Below are 22,075 nucleotides of genomic sequence, written 5' to 3'. Positions count from 1 at the left end.
GTGAGCAAGATCCCTTTTGTCAGCAGGCACATTGTGCTTTTGATCACTACCTGGTATTTACACTACAGGGTGGAGGCTCTGTGGAAAATTTAGCAGTCTGCTGGCATAGCAAAGAACCTCACAAGTTAGACAAGTTTCACGTTCCTTCAGCTTTACTTTTATTGCTAGAATGGGAGAGAGACGTGGAAGAGGTGTTTCAGTGGCAGCCAAACCTCGGAGGGTTTACAGAAACACGGAAAAGTGTGGATGCCTGTAGGTACCTCTCAGACACTTCAGGGTGGAATTCTGAAGAGCCTCTCCTGAACTACATGAACGGCATTTCTGGAGTTTGGGACACATGAGGAAGAAGATGAACAGATATTTTGGATGCTAGAAGTTTATGAACTGTGTTAGGCAGGGAGCTCTTCTAGGAGGAGGCAGTAATATTTTGCATTCCACTTTTTGTTGGGAAGCCCCATTTTACTTGCTGTGTATTTTTGAGGGCTGCTTGTCAGGGTGATGGGTTGGATGGGGTGATAGCTAAGGTGATAAATACGCATGCAGTAAATTAGGTTCATCTGAGTTAAATTCAGGTGGGAGAGATCATCTGTGCATACTTTCCCCCAAGCTTTCTCTCTGCAAATCTCCAGCTCCCAGAATCTTGTACTGGTACACAGAATACCTGTACAAGAGCAAGTCTGAGAGACTTACTGTCTAGAGAGCAGGTCTTATGAGGACAGGTTGAGGGAGCTGGCGCGGTTTAGCCTGGAGGAGGCTGAGGGGAGCCCTTCTCTCTCTCTGCAGCTGCCTGAGAGGGGCTGGAGTGAGGGGGGTTGGTCTCTGCTCCCAAGTCACTAGTGATAGAACGAGAGGAAATGGCCTCAGGCTGCGTCAGGGGAGGTTTAGATTGGATATTAGGAAAATGTCTGCACTAAGAGTGGTTGGGCCCTGGCACAGGCTGCCCAGAGAGGTGGGGGAGTCACCATCGCTGGAGGTATTTAAAAGATGTGTAGATGTGGCACTTGGGAACATGGTTTAGGAAGCCTGGTAGTGTTGGGTTGGTGGTTGGACTTGATGATCCTAGAGCTCTTTTCCAACCTTAATGATTCTGTGGTTCTATATAAATCAGCATTATTTTTGGAACACGTCTCTTCTTGGTATAAATGGATCTTTAAGCACCCCAATAGATTGTTCTGTTGATGCAGGCTGGCTGAGTCTTGCTCGTGGAACACTGAGGTCTTGTCTTCACTGAAACTTGCACAACCAATAAGACTGCTCCATCACAACAGTTTGTCAGATATTTTAGTGGATTTCTGATGCAGAAAACCTAGCTTCCATAGTATGCAAAATCTGCCCAAACCTGTTTTGTACAGACTACGTTGTGCCTTTGCATGAAAACCACGTCTGTTCACTAGTATTGAAAGAGGGGTTTTACCTTTTCCTTTTTTTTTTTTTTTCAGAAATTTATTTGAAACCCCATAATAAGCAAAAGCATGCTCCATTTGGGCTTTAAGTCATTGGAGATGTCACTGGTACCTCTTAACAGGACTCTTTTTCCATCAGTGATTTACTTCTTGATTCAATGTTGGTTGAATTTTGTATATAGGCCTTCAGCTTTTTTTTTTTTTCCTTATTCCTTCCCTTCTGGGGAGTAAAAAATTCAGAGTACTAGAAAGGAAAAGTGTCAGCCCTTGCCCACCCTTATATTATATAGAATTTTTTCTTCCCTTCAGTTTGTATTCACGCTCACTGTATTTGGCACCTAAACTCCCTGTGATTTTAGCCAGCTGCTATTCCGTATGAATGTAGCCAGCTGATCCAAAGTTTATTCCAGCTTCTTTCTGAAGCTCTCATCCCTTGTATTCACATGCCTCTCTTGTTTCTCCGAGGCTTACCATTATAGATCAGAGTGACTTATCCTTTGCAGGCTCTCCCTGTATTCCTCAGTCTTTTTTTTTTTCTATATTGCATGTGAGAATACACCACCTCTCTCTTCCCCAGGCCCTTGTCCCACATCTATCATCAAGCTTGCATAAGAGTTTTATGGATTCACATTTACCATGCAAAGTACCGTTGTACTGCCCTTTGTAACCGGAGTTGCACCCACCTGTACATACTAATCCGATTCCATGTTATACAATAGTATAATCACTTAAAGAATTTGCATGACTGATGGTGTGAGTTCTGAGTGCATAAGGATAAGTTTCATAATTAGCTTTCCCTGTGAACCTGTGCAAACCAGTCTATTTATAATTTGGTCAGCTCCTGATTTTTAATGATGGTGCTGAGAGTGACTGAAGCCTCTGGCAGCATGCATTTCATATTTTAATTACCCACAGTAATTCTGACAATTACACCAATGTCATAAATCACACCATAATGACCCATTTAAAAAAACACCCGTATTTAATGATTGGATGGGGATTTAAACTGAACAGATATGCAACGCTTAACAAGAAGCCAAAAGCTCCATGAAGTTTCAAAGTCTTCCAAATCTTCTCATTGAGCTACGGCTCCAGAAGGTGAAGAAACTTCATGCAAAGTTTCTCTCATGGGCAAAGCCTGCTTTTCAAGGGAAAAGCTTGCTTTTCATGGGATGAAATGCATTACTGTGTGCCAGGCTAGAATTGGACTTCCACATGGTTTGAGTCTTGGTAGCTAATTGGCTGTTCCAGTCTCTGCCTTTGAGTCCAGGAGAATTTATGCTGTCACTTATTCTTGGTATTGCCGATACAGTACTCCCTGGATGTCGTGCAAGCGTAACGCCTGCCAGTTAACTTGAGTGTTAGTAGGGATAGCGTAGAGGTACAGCTCGCACATTTCTGTTCTGGCAGGTAGCTTTTGTTGCGCTGTGCGTAGTTTAATGAAGTGTAAATCTCTCTATCTTGTGTGTGGTCCTTAATGCCCTTCTTACCGTTATCCATTGTTGAGGAGGGCAGTTAGTAAGGGATGGTCAACATCCCATTGCTTACATAGCATTTTGTCCTCTGGTTATTTCTCTGGTGGCGTCACCATGTGCCACCTCTTGCACAGACCTGAAACAACAGGGCTAGGCTAGGGCTGCAGGCAAAGCCTCTGAGGAACAGAGCCTGCACAGAGTTACCACCCCTTCAGCCAAAAATAAGGCTGTGCTACCCAGCGTAGTCTATTGTTCATCTGGGTCCTGGCTCCCTGGTTTTGGCCCTTAGTGAAAATCGCTTCTATTATCTAAGATCTTGAGTAAGCCAAGTTCTGTTCTTTAGATTATTTTGCTATTAATAACGTCACAATAAGTGGGTGGAAGTAGCTAATGGCTTCAAGCCACAAATGATCCCAAATGTTCCCAGCCTCTACTCTCCTGTAAACCTTGACAGATTGGGAGTGCTTAGTAAAATACTGTAACACTCAACATGCATTTACAAGACAGCGATCTGTCCCGTGACGGCTTCCAGATGTGTGTGTGTGTGCAATTTCATAATTCAAGAACAGATTCTATTGCCCTCTGCAGATCCCCCATCAGGCTGTTCACAAATGCTGCTCGTAATTAAATTAACCCACTAACTAGCCATGAAAATTTTGATAAGCAGTGACCAAAAAAATAAAAGCAGGGAACTGTTGAGATGCTCTCAAAAAATGACAAGGTTGTCTTCAGAGATTATTTATCATCACGAGAAGATTGTTTATTCCCTTCCTGTTTGCCAAATTCTACTTTGTCCCTTCATACATGACAACTGTTTCAAGGTTTTAATCTAATAATTAGGAGCTGAATTTTGCCACCCTTACTCAAGCTGTCTGCTGTCTTACTCTCTGAACAGCCTTTCTGGAATCAAAGCAAGCCTCTGTTCTGTGTGTGGGTAGCAGGATCAGGCTTTAGGTTTTAAAATACAACCTGTGCCCAGCCCAAGTAGCAGTGGAAGAACGAAAATATGCACATACTCTTGTCCATGTCAAGGAGAAGAAGCTGGATTTTGTCTGGCCCTCCTGTGACCTCGGAAGGGGGAGAGGGAGACTTCAGCAAAGGTTTCACAAGGGATGTTATGAATAATGAGCTGTTGTTTTCTGTCAGAAACAATAGCTCTCAGCTCTGACACATGAGATCTTCCTGCAGAGGTAGTATCCAGCTTCCCCACAACAACTGTGCTATATTAATTTGCAAAAGTGGTGGAGTTACTACACCTGGTTTCTGTCTACGGCTGAAAAACATGTCCTCACACAGTGCAGTGTTAGCGGAGGGAGGTGGTTTGGATGGAGGTTAAATGCAGAAATGGAGAGCAGATAACAAAAGCAGAAGATGTCTTCTCTTGTATGTCCCGCCGAGGTTTCTTTAGCGAAGCAGGCCCCAATGCAGCTAGATCGATGTTCAGACGGTTCAGTCCAGTTATCGTTATGCATTCTGAATTTCTCCAGTGCAGCCAAGTCTCCACGCTTTGCCACACAGGTATCAGGAGTTCTTCTTAAGGCATCATCACTGGAGTCCTGGTGTTACCAGAGACTCTCGTCTCCATTTTAAAGTGTGGTGTCAGCCAGTGCCTGTTTGACTAGGCTTCAGCCTTTCTGTTGGTGTGTTGTGTAAGTCCGAATGCTACGTGTATCTTTCTATGCTGTTTTCTCAGTTCAGCTTCTTTTACCTTTAATGTTTGTGTTTACAGCTCTGAATAAAGGAGGAGTCCCTAAACTTAGTGGGGGACTGTAAGTATTGCTGCAATATAGATGATAACTGCAGACTATTTTTATTTTAGTGTATTCTGTACAACCTCACCGACTTCACTGGGATTACGTGTGCATTGCTTAGGGGCAGGTTTGCTTCAGTGGATGTAATTAAGAAAAATTTTAACTGCTCATTTTTAAGATTGGTTTTACTTGTTGCCTGATGTATTTGTTAATTATTGGATGGAATACTCTAAATTATAATACTTTGCAATGAGGTGTAATACCTCTGTGTCAATTAATTAAGCGTTGTAGTTCATTGTGAGGTAGGGAAAGCACTTTGATGCATTGTGGTTGGAGTGATATAATCCATGATGATGAACAAGCCAAGTCCAGACAAGCACCATATTCTCACAATGTGGGCCTGGGAGTGAGAAAAGGGGCTTTGTAGCAGCCTTTGCAGACAATTTTCATTGTGTGTGAAACTCCACTCCTCCCTAAAGGAAAAGGTTAGCATATGTGCGGGTCTGGGAGCGATTCAAAAAACAATAAGAGGATTCCCAAATGGGATGTGAACCGAGCGGCCCACATGCCAAGTGTTAAATCATCCCCAAGGTTGTGGTACAGAGGAAGGGGAAGGATGTCAGGGCCTTTGTGCTGGTGGGCCAGGGTTTTCCAGCTCCAGCTGCTGGAGCAACCTGCCTGCATTGCTCGGGTACCTGTGGGTGTTTTCTTTCTGGAGACTTTTGTGCACAGATTTCTCACATGGGTAGGTTTCTGAGGACCAATGATGCCACTCTTCCAGGCCTTGCTTGTCCTGAGGTGCTTTGTGAGTAGGCTTCTACCCCTTTGTCTCTCTCTGGACAAAGTTTAGGACACAAATAAGTTCGGATTCCTGCAGACTTGCTGCTATCCTGTACTTCGAGCACAGAAGGCAAACCAAACAAGCGCAGACCTTGATGCGTATGCATGACATTAAGACTCATCGTAGCCACATTTTCCCACGACAAGGAGTGGAAGAGCTGATGTCGGAAGACTGCAAGTGAGGGATTCAACACAGCTTTAGGGCTTTGCAAAGGCATTATGAAGAATTTAAAGATAGCTTGTCAGCGGGAAGTTGTTGGCAGCTAGCAATTTGATAAAAGGACTTCCACTCCCTGCCTTCTAATGCTATAGACAACTGTTAATCACTTATGTTAGTCCTCAAATGAAGTTTGAAACATCTTGGATGTGTCTGACCATCTTTTTAGTGTAGCTGAGAGCTACGTTATCTACTTTGATTCACAGAAAAGTGTGTGACTGGTTTATGTTAGGTCATAGCTGTCGAAACGGGCAAAAGAGAAATGTTTTACCATGTTGTAGCACTCTCTGTTCCATTCTGGTGCGCTGGACCGAACTGCCATTTCAGATGATGTGTAAGGTATTGAACTGGGGTTACTTGCAGTATAAAACCAAATTTTTCTCTGAGTTTAATGGTGGGCTGTTGTTGTAGCAGACTCAGTTTGCGTGTGGGCTGGGCACAGACTGGTTCCACCAGTGGCGAACGCACCTGACGCTGTGGAACAGTATCTTGAAATGCTCGGCGGCCACAACCGCGTTTTCAGAAATGCCCACTGTCCAAAGCACCCAGTGTTTTTCTAAGTCAGCTCCACTTGTATGCTCTTTGGTAATGTGGTTTGTGCTTTTTTGATATTCTGCTCAGCGTGATGTAAGTGGTGAGGACCTTAAATGAGAATGTGATAGAGAACGAAAGGTAATACAGACACGGCAGCGCACAGCATCACATGAACGCAACTGTTTTCTTTCCAGACTCATGCAGAGCCAACACAGATAACTGCGCAGCCACAGCACAGTCAATCTGTGACCCAGATAACCTGCTCATGGCTGTAGTGAGTGACTGTAGCCCAATCCGAGACTATTTCTGTCTCTGTCGGGTACTACAGCATGTCAGTTCCAGTGCCCTCGTCCTCAAGCTGCTCAGAGTCCAGTGCAGGATGATTTACGAGTCTCTCAGGAAAATCAGATTTCCGTAAGAATCATGTAATTTGCAGAGTATATGGCAGAAGGAACCCTTAACTAAAGAATGGCTTGTTAAATCAGAATGTGCTTGGCTTTGGCAAGGTTGATGCTGTTATGATGAAGTGGGTTTCCTGCTGTCTTTTCCCACGATCTCCCACTTTAGGGCTCCAACAGGTGTTTCCTCCAAGGCGTATATATTTCCCATAATATTAGAATGAGGAGTTGTCATTTTTGACAGGCTGTGTATATGGATGATGGCTTTATTATGATAGAGTTATATACATTGATTGATTGGTAAATCTGAGTCAAGTAGGGGAGTTTGTGAGAAGATAGTCTGTAAGTTGCCAAAATACCGTTTAATGACTGGCCTAAGGATTTGCTACCTGAAGAGGAGACGTGTGGCTAATAGATGCAATTGCTTGCAGTTAGCACAGGGCTGCGTAGAGACACTGCCTAGATTTAAAGGGGTGCACGCTCCCCTTTCCCTCCAGTTTTGTACTGGCTTGCTAAATTTGGGAGAGCCGCTTTGAAGCCTCTCCCTGCCCCTTGTCAGAGATGCAAAATTACCTTTGATTTTGCTGAAGGGTGGGTAATTCAAAGCTGATTGAAATAATGCTTCATGCCACATGCCGTTTGCCTGTGAAACGTCTTGCTGCAAATGCTGCCTAGAGCAAGAACGGTGCACGTGGCAGAAGAGAGCAACAGGGATAGGTGGTGTGGTGGCTTTGTCTATGCTTTGTCAACTTCTGGAGATCAACGGACTTCAGCTAAAGGGCCTGGAAAAAGATTGGAAGGCTCGCAGCCTGGTACCGCCAGTCTGTAAGAGGAGCAGAGCTGTCGTGAGGCATTTGGCACCTGGAACACACTGCTTTCTGTTTGCCCTTCCTTTCTTTTCCCCTAGGCTACTTCCAGCTGCCAGTGCCTGCTGCTTTTGCCTCCTCTTGAGCAGCAGTAGCGCAGCAGCTGTGCATACAGACCTTTTCCACCTCTTCGATGCCTCTCTTGCTGGAAGGAAAGATTTTTCTCTGCTTCCCTCCACCAGGCATAGCTTGCACCTTGCTTCACATTATCTGCTACTTGTCCATATTAAAGGTTATATGGTGCCTGAGTTGGATCTGCTGTAGGCAACCCCTTTCTCTCTTATCCTGTGGTAGCATGGAGAGAACAGAGACAGGAGGCTTGCAGAGATGGAAGGGACCAGCTTCCAGATTTGGGGTTACAGTCAGACCCAGCATGTTGTCAGCACGTTGCAGAGGAGACTGGAGAGCAACTAGGCAGAAGTCAGTCATTACGGTTTACGTCCATGCCGTTAGTAGACCCTTTGTGGCTTTTATATCTTGTGCTGGCTTTAGGATAGGTGAACATTTATAAAACTTGGAAATATATTAATTTATAAGAACAGGGTAACCTATTCTAAGATGATCAGTCCTGGGGCTTTGTTACTAGTGCCTTAGTTTAAGATCCAGGGAGCTAGCAGAAGCTGCAAAGAAGCTCCAGCCTGGTCTTTGAATTCTTCTCTGGCATGGGAAAGACTCTATAGCTATGCTGCAGTTACTGAAATGACTGTGATTTTAAGTAGGTATCTTGGCTTTGGGTTAATTGTATAGCTATGGCATCATGGAGTTTGGCACAAGCTGCAACCCCTCCAGCCCTGTTAGCAAAAATGGGGCAAATGCTGAGGTTCCTTAATGCTGAGCAAAGAAATGCTAAACCCAATACCAGCGTTGAGCGGGTCTGTACAGGGCACAGCTAGATCCACCTGGCAGGGCTCATAATGAATGACACCTTCCCCTAGCAAAATGCCCCCCTCTCCTTTCTGTTAATCCTGCCTCACCCGATACTGCAGAGACAAGATAAGGACAAACTGGACAAGAAAAAGAATGTCAGGACCAAGCACTTGTCTGGTCATACAGCTCTGCTAAAGCTGCTGCTCAGTATGTGCTGTAGTCCTGGGTGGCCAGTTTCAGTTATCATTGTGATTTCAGTTACAGAGTGATTAAATAAACTTTGCTCTCATGCCAACTGTCGAGGCTGACTCTACCTACAGTAAAGCGGAGAGATGGTGCTGAGCAAGTGGTTTAGCCCACACATTCCAGGTCTTTTTCTGTCCATGCCTGGGCCTTGAAGAGACGTGAACAACCGTTTGTCATTCGACATGACTTCCCCAACAATTGTGTCTTGCAGCAGTCCTTTGAAATAGTTTGATGTTCAGAGCAGGGCCTGATTGAATGGCTTTTGTTTCATGTGGTCTTGTTGCTGCTTCTGAACTAACACAGTGCTCACAAACACAACTATGTGTCTGAAATTTGCCTCTAAGAATATCCTGAAATATGGGCATAATTTGAAGTCCTTGTCTTCAAGGGGAAAATTCCTGCTGACTTCTTTTTGCTCTTACTCAAGACCATGTTTATATAAATACTGCTTCAGTGAATGTCCTCAATGAAGAACTCATTATTTAAAATAATCCTAGGGACCAAGTCCAAACAGATATAAACATCACAACTGATACTATAATTCAAGGAAACACTTTGCAGTATATTTTTCCTGATGTTTGTCTCACTCGGCTGACATTGACAAAAGAATTCCTCCACGACACAACCCTTTTCCCCCCATACTGTCATGGTTAATATGTGACTCATACAGCCTAATTCTTCCTTGCTACTATGAGACGTGAAAGCTAAGATGTAGATAGAGGGCATCTCAGCAGCAGCTGGAGATGTGATCTCAGCTTGGGTAAACTGCAGCTGCCAGTGCTGAGAGGTGGTTCTGTAGTTGAGAAGTTTCTCTCTCTGTTTTAGGGATTTTGATGGTCAAGGAGAGGAGAACAGCAGAGCCATCCTAGATTCAACAGGAATGTTCCACTGGTGTGATGCTGTTCCACTGCACAAGGCTCTTCTGGTAGGTGTGGGGCGTTTGCTTTTGGGATCCTCACGTGTTTTCCTCCTTGTTCTCCTAGGAATAGGCTGGAACTTCAATGCATTGCTCTGGGTAGAGGGCACAGCACTCTCTCTTTACTGCTCTTTACTCTTTACTGCTGTTTATTGAGCAATATTATCTTAGCCAATTCCTAACTTTGATTTCGTATGCAAAGGTAGGAAACAGACCCCGCTGCAGAGCGGGGAGGCTGAGGGGTTACCATTGCCCCCTTTTTCAGGAGTGACCTGTGGATAACGTATCTTGACCAGGGTCGCACAGAGACTGTCTTCCAGTGGTGGGTGCTGATGGCTCGTTCCACAGCCATATTCTCTTGTAGTTTAGGTGGTAACCTGGGAACAGAGCAAGATCTCCAAGGGCTCAGGAATGCCTCTGTGTTCATCTGAAACAGGGCAGGCACCCTATCTCAGCAGATGGACAAAGGAAGGTCTGATTGACATCTATTTTATTTTAAAATTTTACATGTTGTGTTTCCAGACCCGTGTCTGTGACATTATTGATCTGGATATCTTTAAGACAGTTTGGTTTATTTATTTAATGTGTCCAATCCGTAAAAGAACAAATCCCATCTAGAAATGGCAGGTTGTGCTCAGAGCTGCCAGAGAGCTGAGAGTAGGCAACCAAATCTTGCAATGAGGTGATCAAAGATTTCATCAAAAATACAGAATGTTCAAGCTGTTCTGCCAGCTGGGAGACTTGTAGCAGGCTGGAATTCATGCTGCTTGAAATGCTGCAGCTTCCTTCCAAGCAAATAAAAGGGCCCTATTGCCCAGCAACCTCCAAATAGGATTAGTCATTACAAATGGGCAAATATCCCAATAGGACTGGAAGCTCAGCTCTGTGAATTGAAGGGTAATGTTTTGAAAAGATCTTACAGGCGGGTTTACATGAGGAAAAAGCTTACAACTGCTGGTGTGTCCTAACTCCCCATGTGCCACTTCTGTTTTGTACCGAGTGGTTTTGTGCGGCTAAGGTGGACTGCTCAAGGGGCTCTTTATGAGGATTAAGAATCCCCACAAAGGAAACTAGTGCATAATGGCTATTGCTCTTCGTGTTCATGTGGTGTCTTCTTTTGCAGTCACATTTCTGGGACAGGCAAGCCCTCAAGGCCTGGGGGTCTAAGATGCATTTTTAGGAGTGAGTTGGGTGCTTGACAAAGTCCCAGACCGCGCTTTGGGTTTTTAAAAGCTATATTTTTAGAGTTGTTTAAGTGCTTAAAGGTGCAAGTATACTCCCATGGGATTTGTCATAACACTTCAGCATTTCATTCTGTTTGGAAACCACGGACACCTAGATGGATATGCTTTACAGAAGTTCCTCCTTCATGTCCATGCAAACACAGCGGTGCCTAAACACATATCAAAATATGGTCCTCTGACTTTTACATAAGGTATACATTACCAAATAACTTCAATGGTTTTTGGAAATTTTAACTGTCAGTCTAATGCAGCATAGATGTTTGAGAATTAATGTATTTTTTTTCCCTTGACATCAGTAATAAACTAATAAGTGCCAGACGTGGTTGCTCCTTGGCCCCAGGTTGGGGGTCCCTCCGTAGTGTCTTCAGAATGGCTTGCCTCTCCCTGCTGCTCATTTGCTGTACCGACTGCTCCTGTTGGTCTTGTAATTGCGCGTTTCCTCTGCAGATTTCAGCAGTAATAGTTTTTCCAATTGTTCCTATAAAATAAGCTATAAAATAGATTGTGTTTTTAATTGTTTAGCTTCATTCAGCAGACTAATCGTTGGACTCGAGGCATGTTACATTAAATACAGCTAAAGGTTTCATTATTCAATTTAAACTAATCTAATTAGTTAGAGACAATCATTTAATTTGGTTATGATTCTAATCTCTCATCAGGAAACTTCTCCCTGACAAAGTCCCTTGTTTCTCTTTGGAAAAAAACTGCTAAGGAGTGAACGTCGCAGGGATATACTGATCCCACAGCTCCTGGCTGGTTAATGTGGACATTAATGCAGTGGCTCTGGCAGGGCTGGTCGGCCGACTTGGCCGTGGTACCTGCCAGCCGTGAGGCACCACACTAAGCAAAGCCCACTCCCCGGTACCTTTGCCCAGACTAATTAGCTCATTTGAGAAACATGATCAATTAGCCAGGAAAAAACACCAGGGCAAAGGCCTTATTAAGCTCCTGGCAATAAACTAGTATTGTTGCCTTGTTCTACATTTTTGATGTTTTACACCAACATATATGGATTTTTCACTGCTGTAGGATACACTTGGAATCCAAATACTTAAGGGGAGATACTTCTTTTTATATATAGTCTCATTCTACCCATAGATGTTACACAGCTAAGAAATGGTTTAAGTCTTTCTAACTGAAGAGAAAATAAACCTAGTAGCTGGTTTAGTAGAATTCTGTTTTAAATTTAGAGTTGCGAGGACCGAGCAGCACTGAACCTGCAGGATCACATTTTGGTCTGCGTCTTTGGCAATGCAACCTCACCACTGATCGGGCTGCAGGACTTCGTGATGCCCTTAAGAGCTAGTAACTTCATTTACCATGAGTTGAAAGACATTGTTTTTCTCGGGTCTTTGGAATATCTGCAAAGAGAATGGAAATTGATTCAGAACTTCCCAAAGCTGTGGTTATTCTCAGTAAGAATTTTTTGCATATTCTCTTTCCCTCTTCCTTCCTTTCTCTAGCTTTTATGCACATTTCTAAATGCATTTTAAAACTTCTTGATGATAGCACAATTCGGATTGAAAAGGACCAAAATAATCTCAGGCTCTGGACTTGAGCTTGAATCCAAGACCTAGTTTAAAAACTTTCCCTTCTTAAATATTTCAGTTCTTCTGGGGGAGCCTTGGTACTCTCTGGTTTCCTGCAGAAGCACTGAGAAGCTAATCCTGATTCAGAGAAGAAAATTCAGAGGTCTAGACTTGCAATTTATTGGACACTTCCCATTTCCAAAGTTGCCCAAACTTTGGAGATGTTTCCAATACACATTTATGCCAGTTGAGTTTGAAACACACTTGATGTTCACCTTTCGCCCTTAAAGAGCCTTAATGTTCCACTTTCTCTGACTTTTCCTTACGACTGTTTCTTTGGTTTTACCAGGGCAGTGCTCTCTCCTGTGCAGATCTGAGGGCAGTTAATGTCCAGGGTTGTGCTGCATGCGCCATTCTGTCTTCCGACACCACTGCTTCCAACAATCCCTCCCTGGTGGACACAGAAAGCATCCTGGCCACTCTGAACATCCGATCCATGCAGGGTAAGTCCAGCCTAGCCCCGCGAGGTGAGCATGCTTCCTTTTGCCTGTGAGCATGCTGATGTGACAAAAAGAGAAGCTAAAGGAGGGAGGAATGAAAGGGTGACTTGTCACTAGTCTGAGCCACAGCCTGTCTCTCCCAAATATAAATATGTAAGTTAAAAGGGCCAGAAGTCCATTTCAGTGCAGCCGGCTGTATAGCCTAGTCCAGTTTCTGTAGCTACGGGTATGTGAAGGAAGGCATGATCATACAGCACTGCTCCTGGAAATGTGCCAGTTCCTCCTGCAAATTTTGAGTGAAGCTTCAAGGCTTCCAGTAGAGAGACCGTGGCTGGAGGGTAAGTGGTAACCAGTGTTGGTAACTGCTGTATTATTTGCAAAAGCACGTGTGAGTGGAGGCCACTCTCGTCCTTCAGAAGGAGAAAAACACCATCTTTTCCCTGAGGCGTCGTAGGGTGGGTGCTCTGTTCCCAGCCAAACCGAGCTTGTAGCTCAGAACTGCAATGGAAGCAAAAATGACTTCAGCCCAGTAGAATATTTATTGCATCTCTTCCTCCCTTAATTTGGTGGAGGAGCTAAGATTTGTCCTCCTCTTGAGAATGTGGAGTATTAATTAACTGAAGACGGGCTGAGAAATGGATGGCTCTCCTAAGTGTTTTCCCTATACTTTATTATCATTCTAGGCTTTTAAAACAATGGCTGTGCCAAAGAAAAGATTAGAGTGAGGCAGAGACAGGGTTTTTTTAATAATAACTAGGCAAAAAAATATCAATATACAGTGTATACAATCAGAACTGAAGACAAATTATTTATAAGGTATATTTGAGTAAGAGGTAATTGTGACAGGAATAGATTACTTTTATCTAATGTATTTATTGCTACATAAATATAAACATGCATGGAACTCTACTGATTGTATCTAGAGAGGAAGTAAATAGTATGTACTTACATAAAAATTTATGTATCTCCATCCACGGTGACAGATACAGATACTCTACCTACTGCCTCTCTATACCTATGTATGGAAAAGAGAGAGGCTCAGAGCAAGAAGGATGTTTCATCTTACCAATCACTGTCCTACTCCCCTCTAATGTTTTCTGTTTTATCACTCAAAGTTGTAGTACATGGAGTGCAGAACTCTCAACTACAGTATGCATATGGAAAACAGAGATGCGAGCATCTGTTCAATACCTTGCCCAGCTGCCTCGCAGAGTTCATACTCACTTATTTCCCTCTGAGGTGGTAGCTTTTGGCTGGCTTTGCCTCCTTCCAGCAGAAGAGCTCAGGGACCCAACGCTGACATAGGTGTGATCAGTTGGGTAAGCTGAGGCATGGCTGGTTAGGCAACTTACCAGGCGTATCATTGTCAGAACCATCACCACCTGCATACACAAGTCTCTTTTTTTTTTTTCTTTTTTTTTTTTTAATCCACAGGCACGTGTTTTTCCCTCATTTCCCTTGGGGAGATGGGCACGTGATGAGTTGCATCAGAGAAATGGATCTTGCAGATTTAAATTGTTCAGCATCCTCGCTATTGTGAGAGCTAGGAGAAAAGTTTATGCAGTCATACTGGAAAAAAACTAATGTTCTGTAGTTATGGGGTCCCTGATAACAGTACCAAAAGGATTTCTGCTTGTGCAGAAAGAGGCTAGCAGTCAGAACAGTTAGAGCAGAGACGTGCAGGCACGAGGTTGTTTGTGTGTTACAGCTAACGCTGCGTCTCAGCACATCAGAACCAGACCAAATACACAACACCTGTCAGGTATGAGCAGAAATAGAGGTTGGTTGGTCCTCTGTCAGGAGCCAGGGTGAGTTATGGTCTAGGTGTTAGAACAGGGGAATGGAAATCGGTGCTTCTGGGTTTCTTTTCTGGCTTGGAGAGGGGGCGGGATCAAATAAAGGTCATGGTGTCAAAGCTGCTTCTAATTCTTTTACTCCTTTGCTGTGCGCCCCGGGCAGCTCCTAGAGGCATGCTGTACCTCAGCCCCGTTAACAATATTTATTTTCCAGGCTTGTTTAAGGCCAGATAAATTCAAGGTCACAATGTAGAAACACACAAATGCAAATTCTTTTTTTTTTATTACCCATTACTGTGATCAGTTATTTCTGAAAGATTGATTCAAACTAGAGAGGATAGGTTCTGTCGTCATTTTCTGACAGCATTGTCTTACTCTAGCTGACAAAATACGGTGTTTCTAAACCCACCCTGGTTTATCCATTTTAGGTATTTCACTTTGCATATTCATAAGGCACCTGTTGCCTAGCTCAGATGTTAGTGACTTGTCGCTCCATAAGCTGACCACAATTCCAGTCTAATAAATATTTGGCTACTCAGGTAAGGCTGTTGCTCAGATCTACAGTGTTTTCTGCAGACGGAAAAGCAGAGTTCAGTTACAGGATATCATCATCAGTGAATAAAGATGTATTTGCAAAATAAGGCTAAAACACAAGTTTCGCTCCTTCCTCAAGTCAGACATTAAATCTGCTAGTATAAAAATAAGCTCTCTCTCCTTATAGCTTCATTAGATGAGTTGCTAAGAAAGCCAGCCCATTTTCTTCTTTGCTGCCATAGATATTTATAATTATAGGACCAAAATCTTAGGTTAGGATTATCATGCCAGAAGCTCCTTCAGATTCTGCTGCAAGATTAAGGCTGTATCTTACATTCTTTAAGGTCTTTGTCTCTGAAGGTCTCCAGATGCATAACAGGTGTGTGCTCCTACGGGACAGTAAATTACTCATAGGTTGTTGCCACCAAGTTTTGGGTCAACGTGCCCAGAGTGGAACAGAAGGTACATGTCCCCACTCCCACTGTTTCAGTCTCTGTTCTCCCTCATACCATTGCTATTTTATAGGAATTCATCTCTGAGAAGAGAAAATTTTCGCTGATAAAATCAGCTCATCTTAGCTGGTCCCAATGGACTGGATGGCCTCCAGGAGAATTAGCGCATGGGGGTCAGGAAATGAGGAAGGTTTCAGGGGAAGGAGACATACAAGCTGGGAAAGGATGGCTTTTATCAGAATTTAATTTTTTTCTGTGTGGGCAGGAGTTGAGAGTAGGGCCACTGGCCTTATTTTAGTTACGTGAGAGCACTAAAGACAAATACAGCTAGAAAAGAAACAACAGCACAGAGAGTATCAAGAAATTTTCCAGACTCAGTGGCTGTTAAGTTAGCTGGGAAACAATAAGAACAGCAAATACTAGTAACGTAGCCAGGCCGTGCCCATGCTGATCAGGACTGGGTGTTGGTTCATCTCTGCAGCAGTTCATTACAGCCTACCGGTGAAATCTGCGTTTCCCACCAGTGTAGTGCATGTACCAGTGGGTGCTTTTGGCTGCAGAGTTGCAAAATCAGCAGGTTTAGGAAAATCCTTTCCATCTGTAGATGAAATGTCTAGGAGAAGTTGTGCAGAAATGCAAATGGGCAGCAAAAACTAATGCACACAGGGGAGGCCCAAAAAGTACAGCATTCCTCTGGGTTGTGACCTGATTCTGTGAAGCAGAAAGGTGAAGTTACATCCAAACCCTGGATCTAAGAAACCTAGCCTCAATTAATGTTAGTAGCCAGGACAGCAAGCAGGTAGGAAAAGCTAGAAGAAGAGCTGGGAGACCTTTCTAAAGCAAGATGATTATGCAACTATTATCTGATTTAAACAGAAAAGACAGAGGCTGATGTTTCTCCTTCAGTAGTTGCCATTGCTGATGGGAGAGCCGATGACTTGCCTGGGCACCCAGCTGCCCTACCCATCCAAGTCCTTGCTCATCCCTAGCTTTGGTGCTGTAGACAAAGCTATACCATTTTGCATCCTAACCGTAGCGGAGATAGACAGTTATTTGGATGGAAGGCTCTGAGTCCCCTTAGCAGTCCAGGTGCTTTGGTAAGCATTGCAGCAGGCAGAGGCTCAGTTTGGAGGTTGTGACAAAGCCCAGATCAGTTGCATTTCCTGTGGTTTTAGATTTCGCTGTGAGCATTTCACACCCAGCAACCCCAGGCCTGCTCTGTGCATTACCTCTCTCGTGGGGTAGTGAATTAGACAGGTCTTGGAGAACCAGACCCACACTGAGGTAAACATTACTTACGCTTGCAAGAATGAGCATTTGCTAGGGTCAGTGCTGATGCCAAGGGCTTCTAGTCTTTCCCGTGGAAAAATTTAGGTTCTCCAGTAATGCTGTAATTATCACCCTGTCATGTCACAAAGCGAACAGGTTGGCAAACCTAGGTACCGAACTAAATAATCTGTGGCATAATCTAAACATATAACGGTAATTAAATCTGACAACTTAATAAGATACTGAAATTCAAATGTACAGTAGTAATCTACAATTAAGTAATCTTTTGTAATAGCACCCTGCCAGTTTGTAAAATTTCAGGTAGAGTGCTGTGTACTGTTTCATTGCAAAAATATTGACATAAGGAAAAGGTATCCAGGCAATGATCAGACATACATTCAAATCAACCGGTGCAGTACATGGAAGGGTACAATGAAGGCAATGATTCATTTCAGGCATTCAGTTGCTGCCACTAGCATGCATTCAGAGGTGCCGTGCTATGCTTGGGAAGGACTTTTCCTGCTGTTTTGAGGGACTGTGATGCCTGACACCTCCAATGAGGTTTTTGGCAGCCCATTGCCTGACCTCAGAGATGGTTGATTAGAACAACGGTCCATCTAGGACCCCATTAGGGTCTCTGCTCTCCAATGTTCCCATGCTCCTCCGAGCAGAGAGGATCCATTATACAGTCTCTGAACTGGAATAAGTTCTGTTTCTAGAAAAATCTTTAGTGGACTTCAGGTTCCATTATTTTCACTTTGAGACTATCGTGTGCAATAAGTAGCATTATTAATACTCGGTTACCCAGATGCTGTGCTAGGTAGCAAAGGGAAAATTTAGACATAACGACAAGGGAGACAAGACTGGATGTGATCAGAACACAGAAAGCAGGCTTCAGACTGGGACTGATTCTACTAAATCAGCCAGCTGGTGAGAACTGGGAGGAAGTAAAGACACAACCTTCTAGGAACTTCTGGATTTCTCTTTTAAGTCTTTTTGGTTGCCAGGTTTAAAAAAAAAAATCGTATATGCTTTTGCCTTCATTCCTACAGCACATGTGCCATCTATTTATGTACAGCCCTCTTGAAGGAGAAGGGAAAAACACAAGCCTCTTGCTCAAAAGCCCTCTGAGTGCAAATTGGCTTAGTGGGGGTTTTGCGCCAAACAAAACTGTAACCGGCACTGCTGCTCCACCGAGGGTAATTATATTTTAGTTATGATGTCAATAAGCAGCTCCCAGGAGAGCTTTTCTTTTTTTAATCCTTTGAAGCTCTGAATAAAGCAAGCCTTGGAAAAGCAAACCAAGGCAAGAAAGTTTCTAAATATAGGAAATGCTTTGGGATTTTTGCATGACAATGACATTTTTAGGCATAGGTAAGATATTTCCTGCATTTGTCAGTCTGAACCATTGTGCCTTGGTTTCTGTCTTTTTTTCTTTCTTTTTTTTTTTTCCCTTTCTGCTTATGCTAACTTCCTTCTCTCCTCATGTTGTTATTGACTGTTTCTACAGATGCTGTTTTCAGAGCGAGAGCATTGGGGAATCAATCACAGCCGTGTTATAAAAGGATCCCCATCACTACTGAGCTGAGTAAGTTATTCTTTAGGAAAAAAATTTCACAGAAGCAATATGCACGCTGCATTATTTATTTACCCCAGGCCCTTTTTAGAATTCACAGGCAGAAAGCGACAAGCACTACATGTCCAAGGAACATTAAAAGGTTTGACTTAGATGTTAATTCACTGGCTTTGAAGGAGTCAGGATGGTTTATCAGGAGAATAAATATAACAAAGTGTTACAAAGGTCTCGGTGTGTAGCAAAACTCCGAAGCATCCATTTAGGAGAAAGATAATGTCCTTGGGTTTTTTTCTACTGGAGTGGATCTCAGGAGATCTGAGTTGTAGTCACATGGCCTGCATTCATCCCACCTATCCTAACATACTTCACTAAGGTAGATAGATCAGGAGCGTATTTGCCTGGTTTATCCTTATTTTCAGTGGAGGACCACCACTTTCAGGGGCACCACCGAAGGCAATACTGCCTTGATGAAATATAACTTGTGCTTTGGCCAAGCTTTCCTCTCTGATGATTTTAAAAAGCACTGAGAAAGACTCTATGCCCAGTTTTTATTCCATAACAAAATGGGGTAAATCAAGGCCTAATTCTCTCTGTTCCAACCCCCCTTTCTGAAACACTGTTGATGGCTCCCTCCTCCTCTTCTGGATTATGGGGGTAGCAGCAGGCTTCCTTGTACAAGTGGCTGTGGAAGAGCAGAGCCTGTTCCAAACAGCCTGCAGTGCCCGGCGTCGTGCAGCGACTGCCTGGGGTGCGGGACTTGGGTGGGTCCATGCACACGCCAAGGTGGGCAGAGAGGGCAGGCTTTTTCCTCCAGAGCCCAAACACCTTTGTCCTTATGCTGGAAGGCTCAGCCTCCCTAGCCTGCATTCATAACTGAAGTAACCCATGGAGTTCTTTCATGCTACTCTTGGCTATCTTTGTCCTCATCTCCTGATGGTTACAAACTGGATCTGTTAATTAGGAACATGTGCACGGATTAACTGATTACTAGTAACATAGCAGGCAGTGTCACACCAGAGTGGTGTGGCTGGGCTGCCAGTCCCCAGGGACATGGATGGTTAGCTCCGTTTAAAGTGCTGACACAAGAACGTACCCATCGAATTAGAGTAGCATGTTGCTAGGCATCATGACTGGCCCTGACTCACTCAGGCTTGTTTTTCTTTGTTTCTTTCTTTTTGATGCAATGCTTGTAAACGCTGTGTGACTGAGCGCATGTGGGGTCCTTGCTTTCCAGTCCTCACAAGGTCTGCAGCTGGAGCAGGGCTAGTGCGCAGCCCTGGCCTGTAGCAGGCACCAGCAATATTTTATTTACATGAAGCCTTGGTGTGCTGCTTAGCCAAAGCTTGCACCTGGTGAGCTGTGTCCCAGAAGCAGCCAAGCACCTCGGTGGGATATTCAGTCCTGAATGCTCCTTAGACTGAAACACTGAGGAGCTACTGCAAAATAAAAAAAGCACAAAATAACTATAAGATAATGATGCCTCCTCCTGAGTGATTTCAGAACTCTTGAATTTCTTGGAGTGATATTTGTCTATCTTGTGCTGTGGTTTAGGCTTTTATTTCTCATGTGCCCAAAAGTCTCAGAAATGTTTTGAGCTGGCTACTGAGGCCCAGCTCCTCTGAGAAGATATTGTGCAGTCAAGCTAACGTCTTCAGACAGGCATTGCACCCCTGTGATTTCCCTCCAGGATGTGGTGTGTCAGTAGAGGGGAAAACATCTGCAATCTGTTGACATGACTTGGATTTTAGTCATGTCAGATCTTTGACAAAATAATGAATCGAGCCCGGTCCCTTAGCACATGGATGCCTGCCCCTGCTGTAGTCTTGAACAGCATAGAAATATGTTCAGAGTTACAGGGATGGGCTACGAAGCAAAATAACCCCAAGAATTTAAAACCTGGAAGCACAAAACAGCTAAACAAAAACAGCTGGAGCTTTCTTGTGATTGAATAAGCTTCCTGTAAGTCCCTCTGGTAGACCTTGATCTAGGCAAATGCTCACTTTTGTGCCTATCTCTAGAAACAAGCTGAGAGGGGCAATACTCATGTGCCTTCAGTCGTAAGGGCTTTGCTCTTCCCGGGCAACTTCTTATTTCGCAGCACACTGAGGGTTGACCAAGGGTCATCTGTATCATTTGGTGTGTCTGACACACCAAAGCCAGCAACATGATACATATTGCTAGCACTGTTGCTGCCCAAAACCTGCCATAAGAGAAGCTAGGGCTGAAATCCTGTCACCACGGAAGTCACTAGGAGTTTTGCAATTAATCTTGACAGGCAGAGGAAGCAATGTGGTATCTCAGCAGAGCCGGAACTGCCAAGCTTGACTTGCCTCTGCCACCGTTTCTGTGTGACCAGGATGGCGCGCCAGAGCCCCCTGAGTCCCAGAGGTGTGCCGTGGTCCCAAAAGCATGCGGCCCTCTAGCACGTACTGAGCCAAGGGCGCGTAGCCAGGGACGGAGTTGGCACACTTAACTGAGGGCCTGCAATCATCTAAAGGAGGCTGGATATGAATTTTGCCTTGAGGAGCAGGAGAGCTGTGTGTTGCTCTGACATGCTGCTGCTTCTCCTTGCCCAATGGTGAGAAACGCAGAAAAACAAGAAATGCTAAACTGGCCACTTCGCATCAGGCTGATGCAAGGCCCGTTAAATGGCAAGCTTTGCATGGGGTTTCCGTGGGCCCAGATCCCCCAAGCTGAGCACAGTTCAATGTGTTGAGCATCTTCTGAATTTGTGAGTTGCTCAGGGGCCTCAAGGGGCTGTTATAAACGGTTATTCCTTGGAGACGGCAGATTCTAGAAACCCTTGCTGTAAGGGGACAGAGATCTGGGAGAGGAATAGCAAAGTGATCTGCAAAGAAAAAAGAATCCAGCAAATATGTAAAGGAGAAGGAGAATGGTGTGGAGGAATAAAATGGATCCCTTATTGTGGCTGCAAGACCATGCTTTTCATAGCCAGATTGTATAAGCTAGTGAGTGGAGTCATACTGATTAATGCCAGATGCAGGGCCAACTCTAAAATCCAGGGTGGGTGGAATATCTGTATTGAGAATACATGGCTGAGGGATGACACCAACACTGCAAGACAACAGGAGACATTAATAGTATTGTGATTCTGGCTAGTTTTAGTCATCTTTAAAAATGATGCACTCAAATGCTTCCTGACCCAAGGGGATATAATAGAAATCAGTCATAACTCACATAGAGTTAGTTGTGCTCGCTCTCTATTTTTTAATGGGAAGATATGGGTTCTTGATCTCAATTCCTCTCAGTCCCCTGCTGTGCCGCTGTCATTCATCAGCATTCTTCCTGGTAGTGCTAGAGTGCCAGGACATACCTGGCATCTTCAGTAGCACAGCAGGGGCCTTCTGCCTGGGTGTGCTTCGACAGTTCCCTGAAAATAGAAAAGAAAGTTAAGGAGGAATTGCTTTTGGAGTGAGGGGAATTCCGCAAGACTATCTCAGCCAGTGAGAATAAGGGTGAGAAACTAGCGAAGATGCCTGTAACAGTGGGACAGCTGTGAAAGGGACTCTGTAACCCCAGTTTAAGCCAAAAGAAATACTAATTGTGTTTCTGTTAAGTCAGGAAAATGAGGGGAAGAAATTAGATTATTCCCTTCTTTTTCAGAGATGGTAAATTAATTATGATTTGATATCTTAAAACAT

The 22,075-nt window shown here is 44.0% G+C and overlaps 1 protein-coding gene across 1 annotated transcript in view; it reads left to right on the top strand.

The window, feature by feature from the left end:
* KCNU1 (potassium calcium-activated channel subfamily U member 1) overlaps window positions 1-22,075 on the top strand; it is a 53,002-nt gene that overhangs the window by 25,802 nt on the left and 5,125 nt on the right. The window contains exons 20-23 of the mRNA XM_075117486.1: window positions 9,423-9,522; window positions 11,948-12,172; window positions 12,636-12,813; window positions 18,348-18,425. Of these exons, the coding sequence (XP_074973587.1) occupies window positions 9,423-9,522; window positions 11,948-12,172; window positions 12,636-12,813; window positions 18,348-18,425 (581 nt within the window). The remainder of the gene's footprint in view (window positions 1-9,422; window positions 9,523-11,947; window positions 12,173-12,635; window positions 12,814-18,347; window positions 18,426-22,075) is intronic.

Source organism: Phalacrocorax aristotelis, chromosome 24 (assembly GCF_949628215.1).
Source record: "Phalacrocorax aristotelis chromosome 24, bGulAri2.1, whole genome shotgun sequence".
NCBI lineage: Eukaryota > Metazoa > Chordata > Aves > Suliformes > Phalacrocoracidae > Phalacrocorax > Phalacrocorax aristotelis.
The sequence above is the reverse complement of the archived record's forward strand: the minus strand, read 5'-3'. Positions and strand labels throughout refer to the sequence as shown.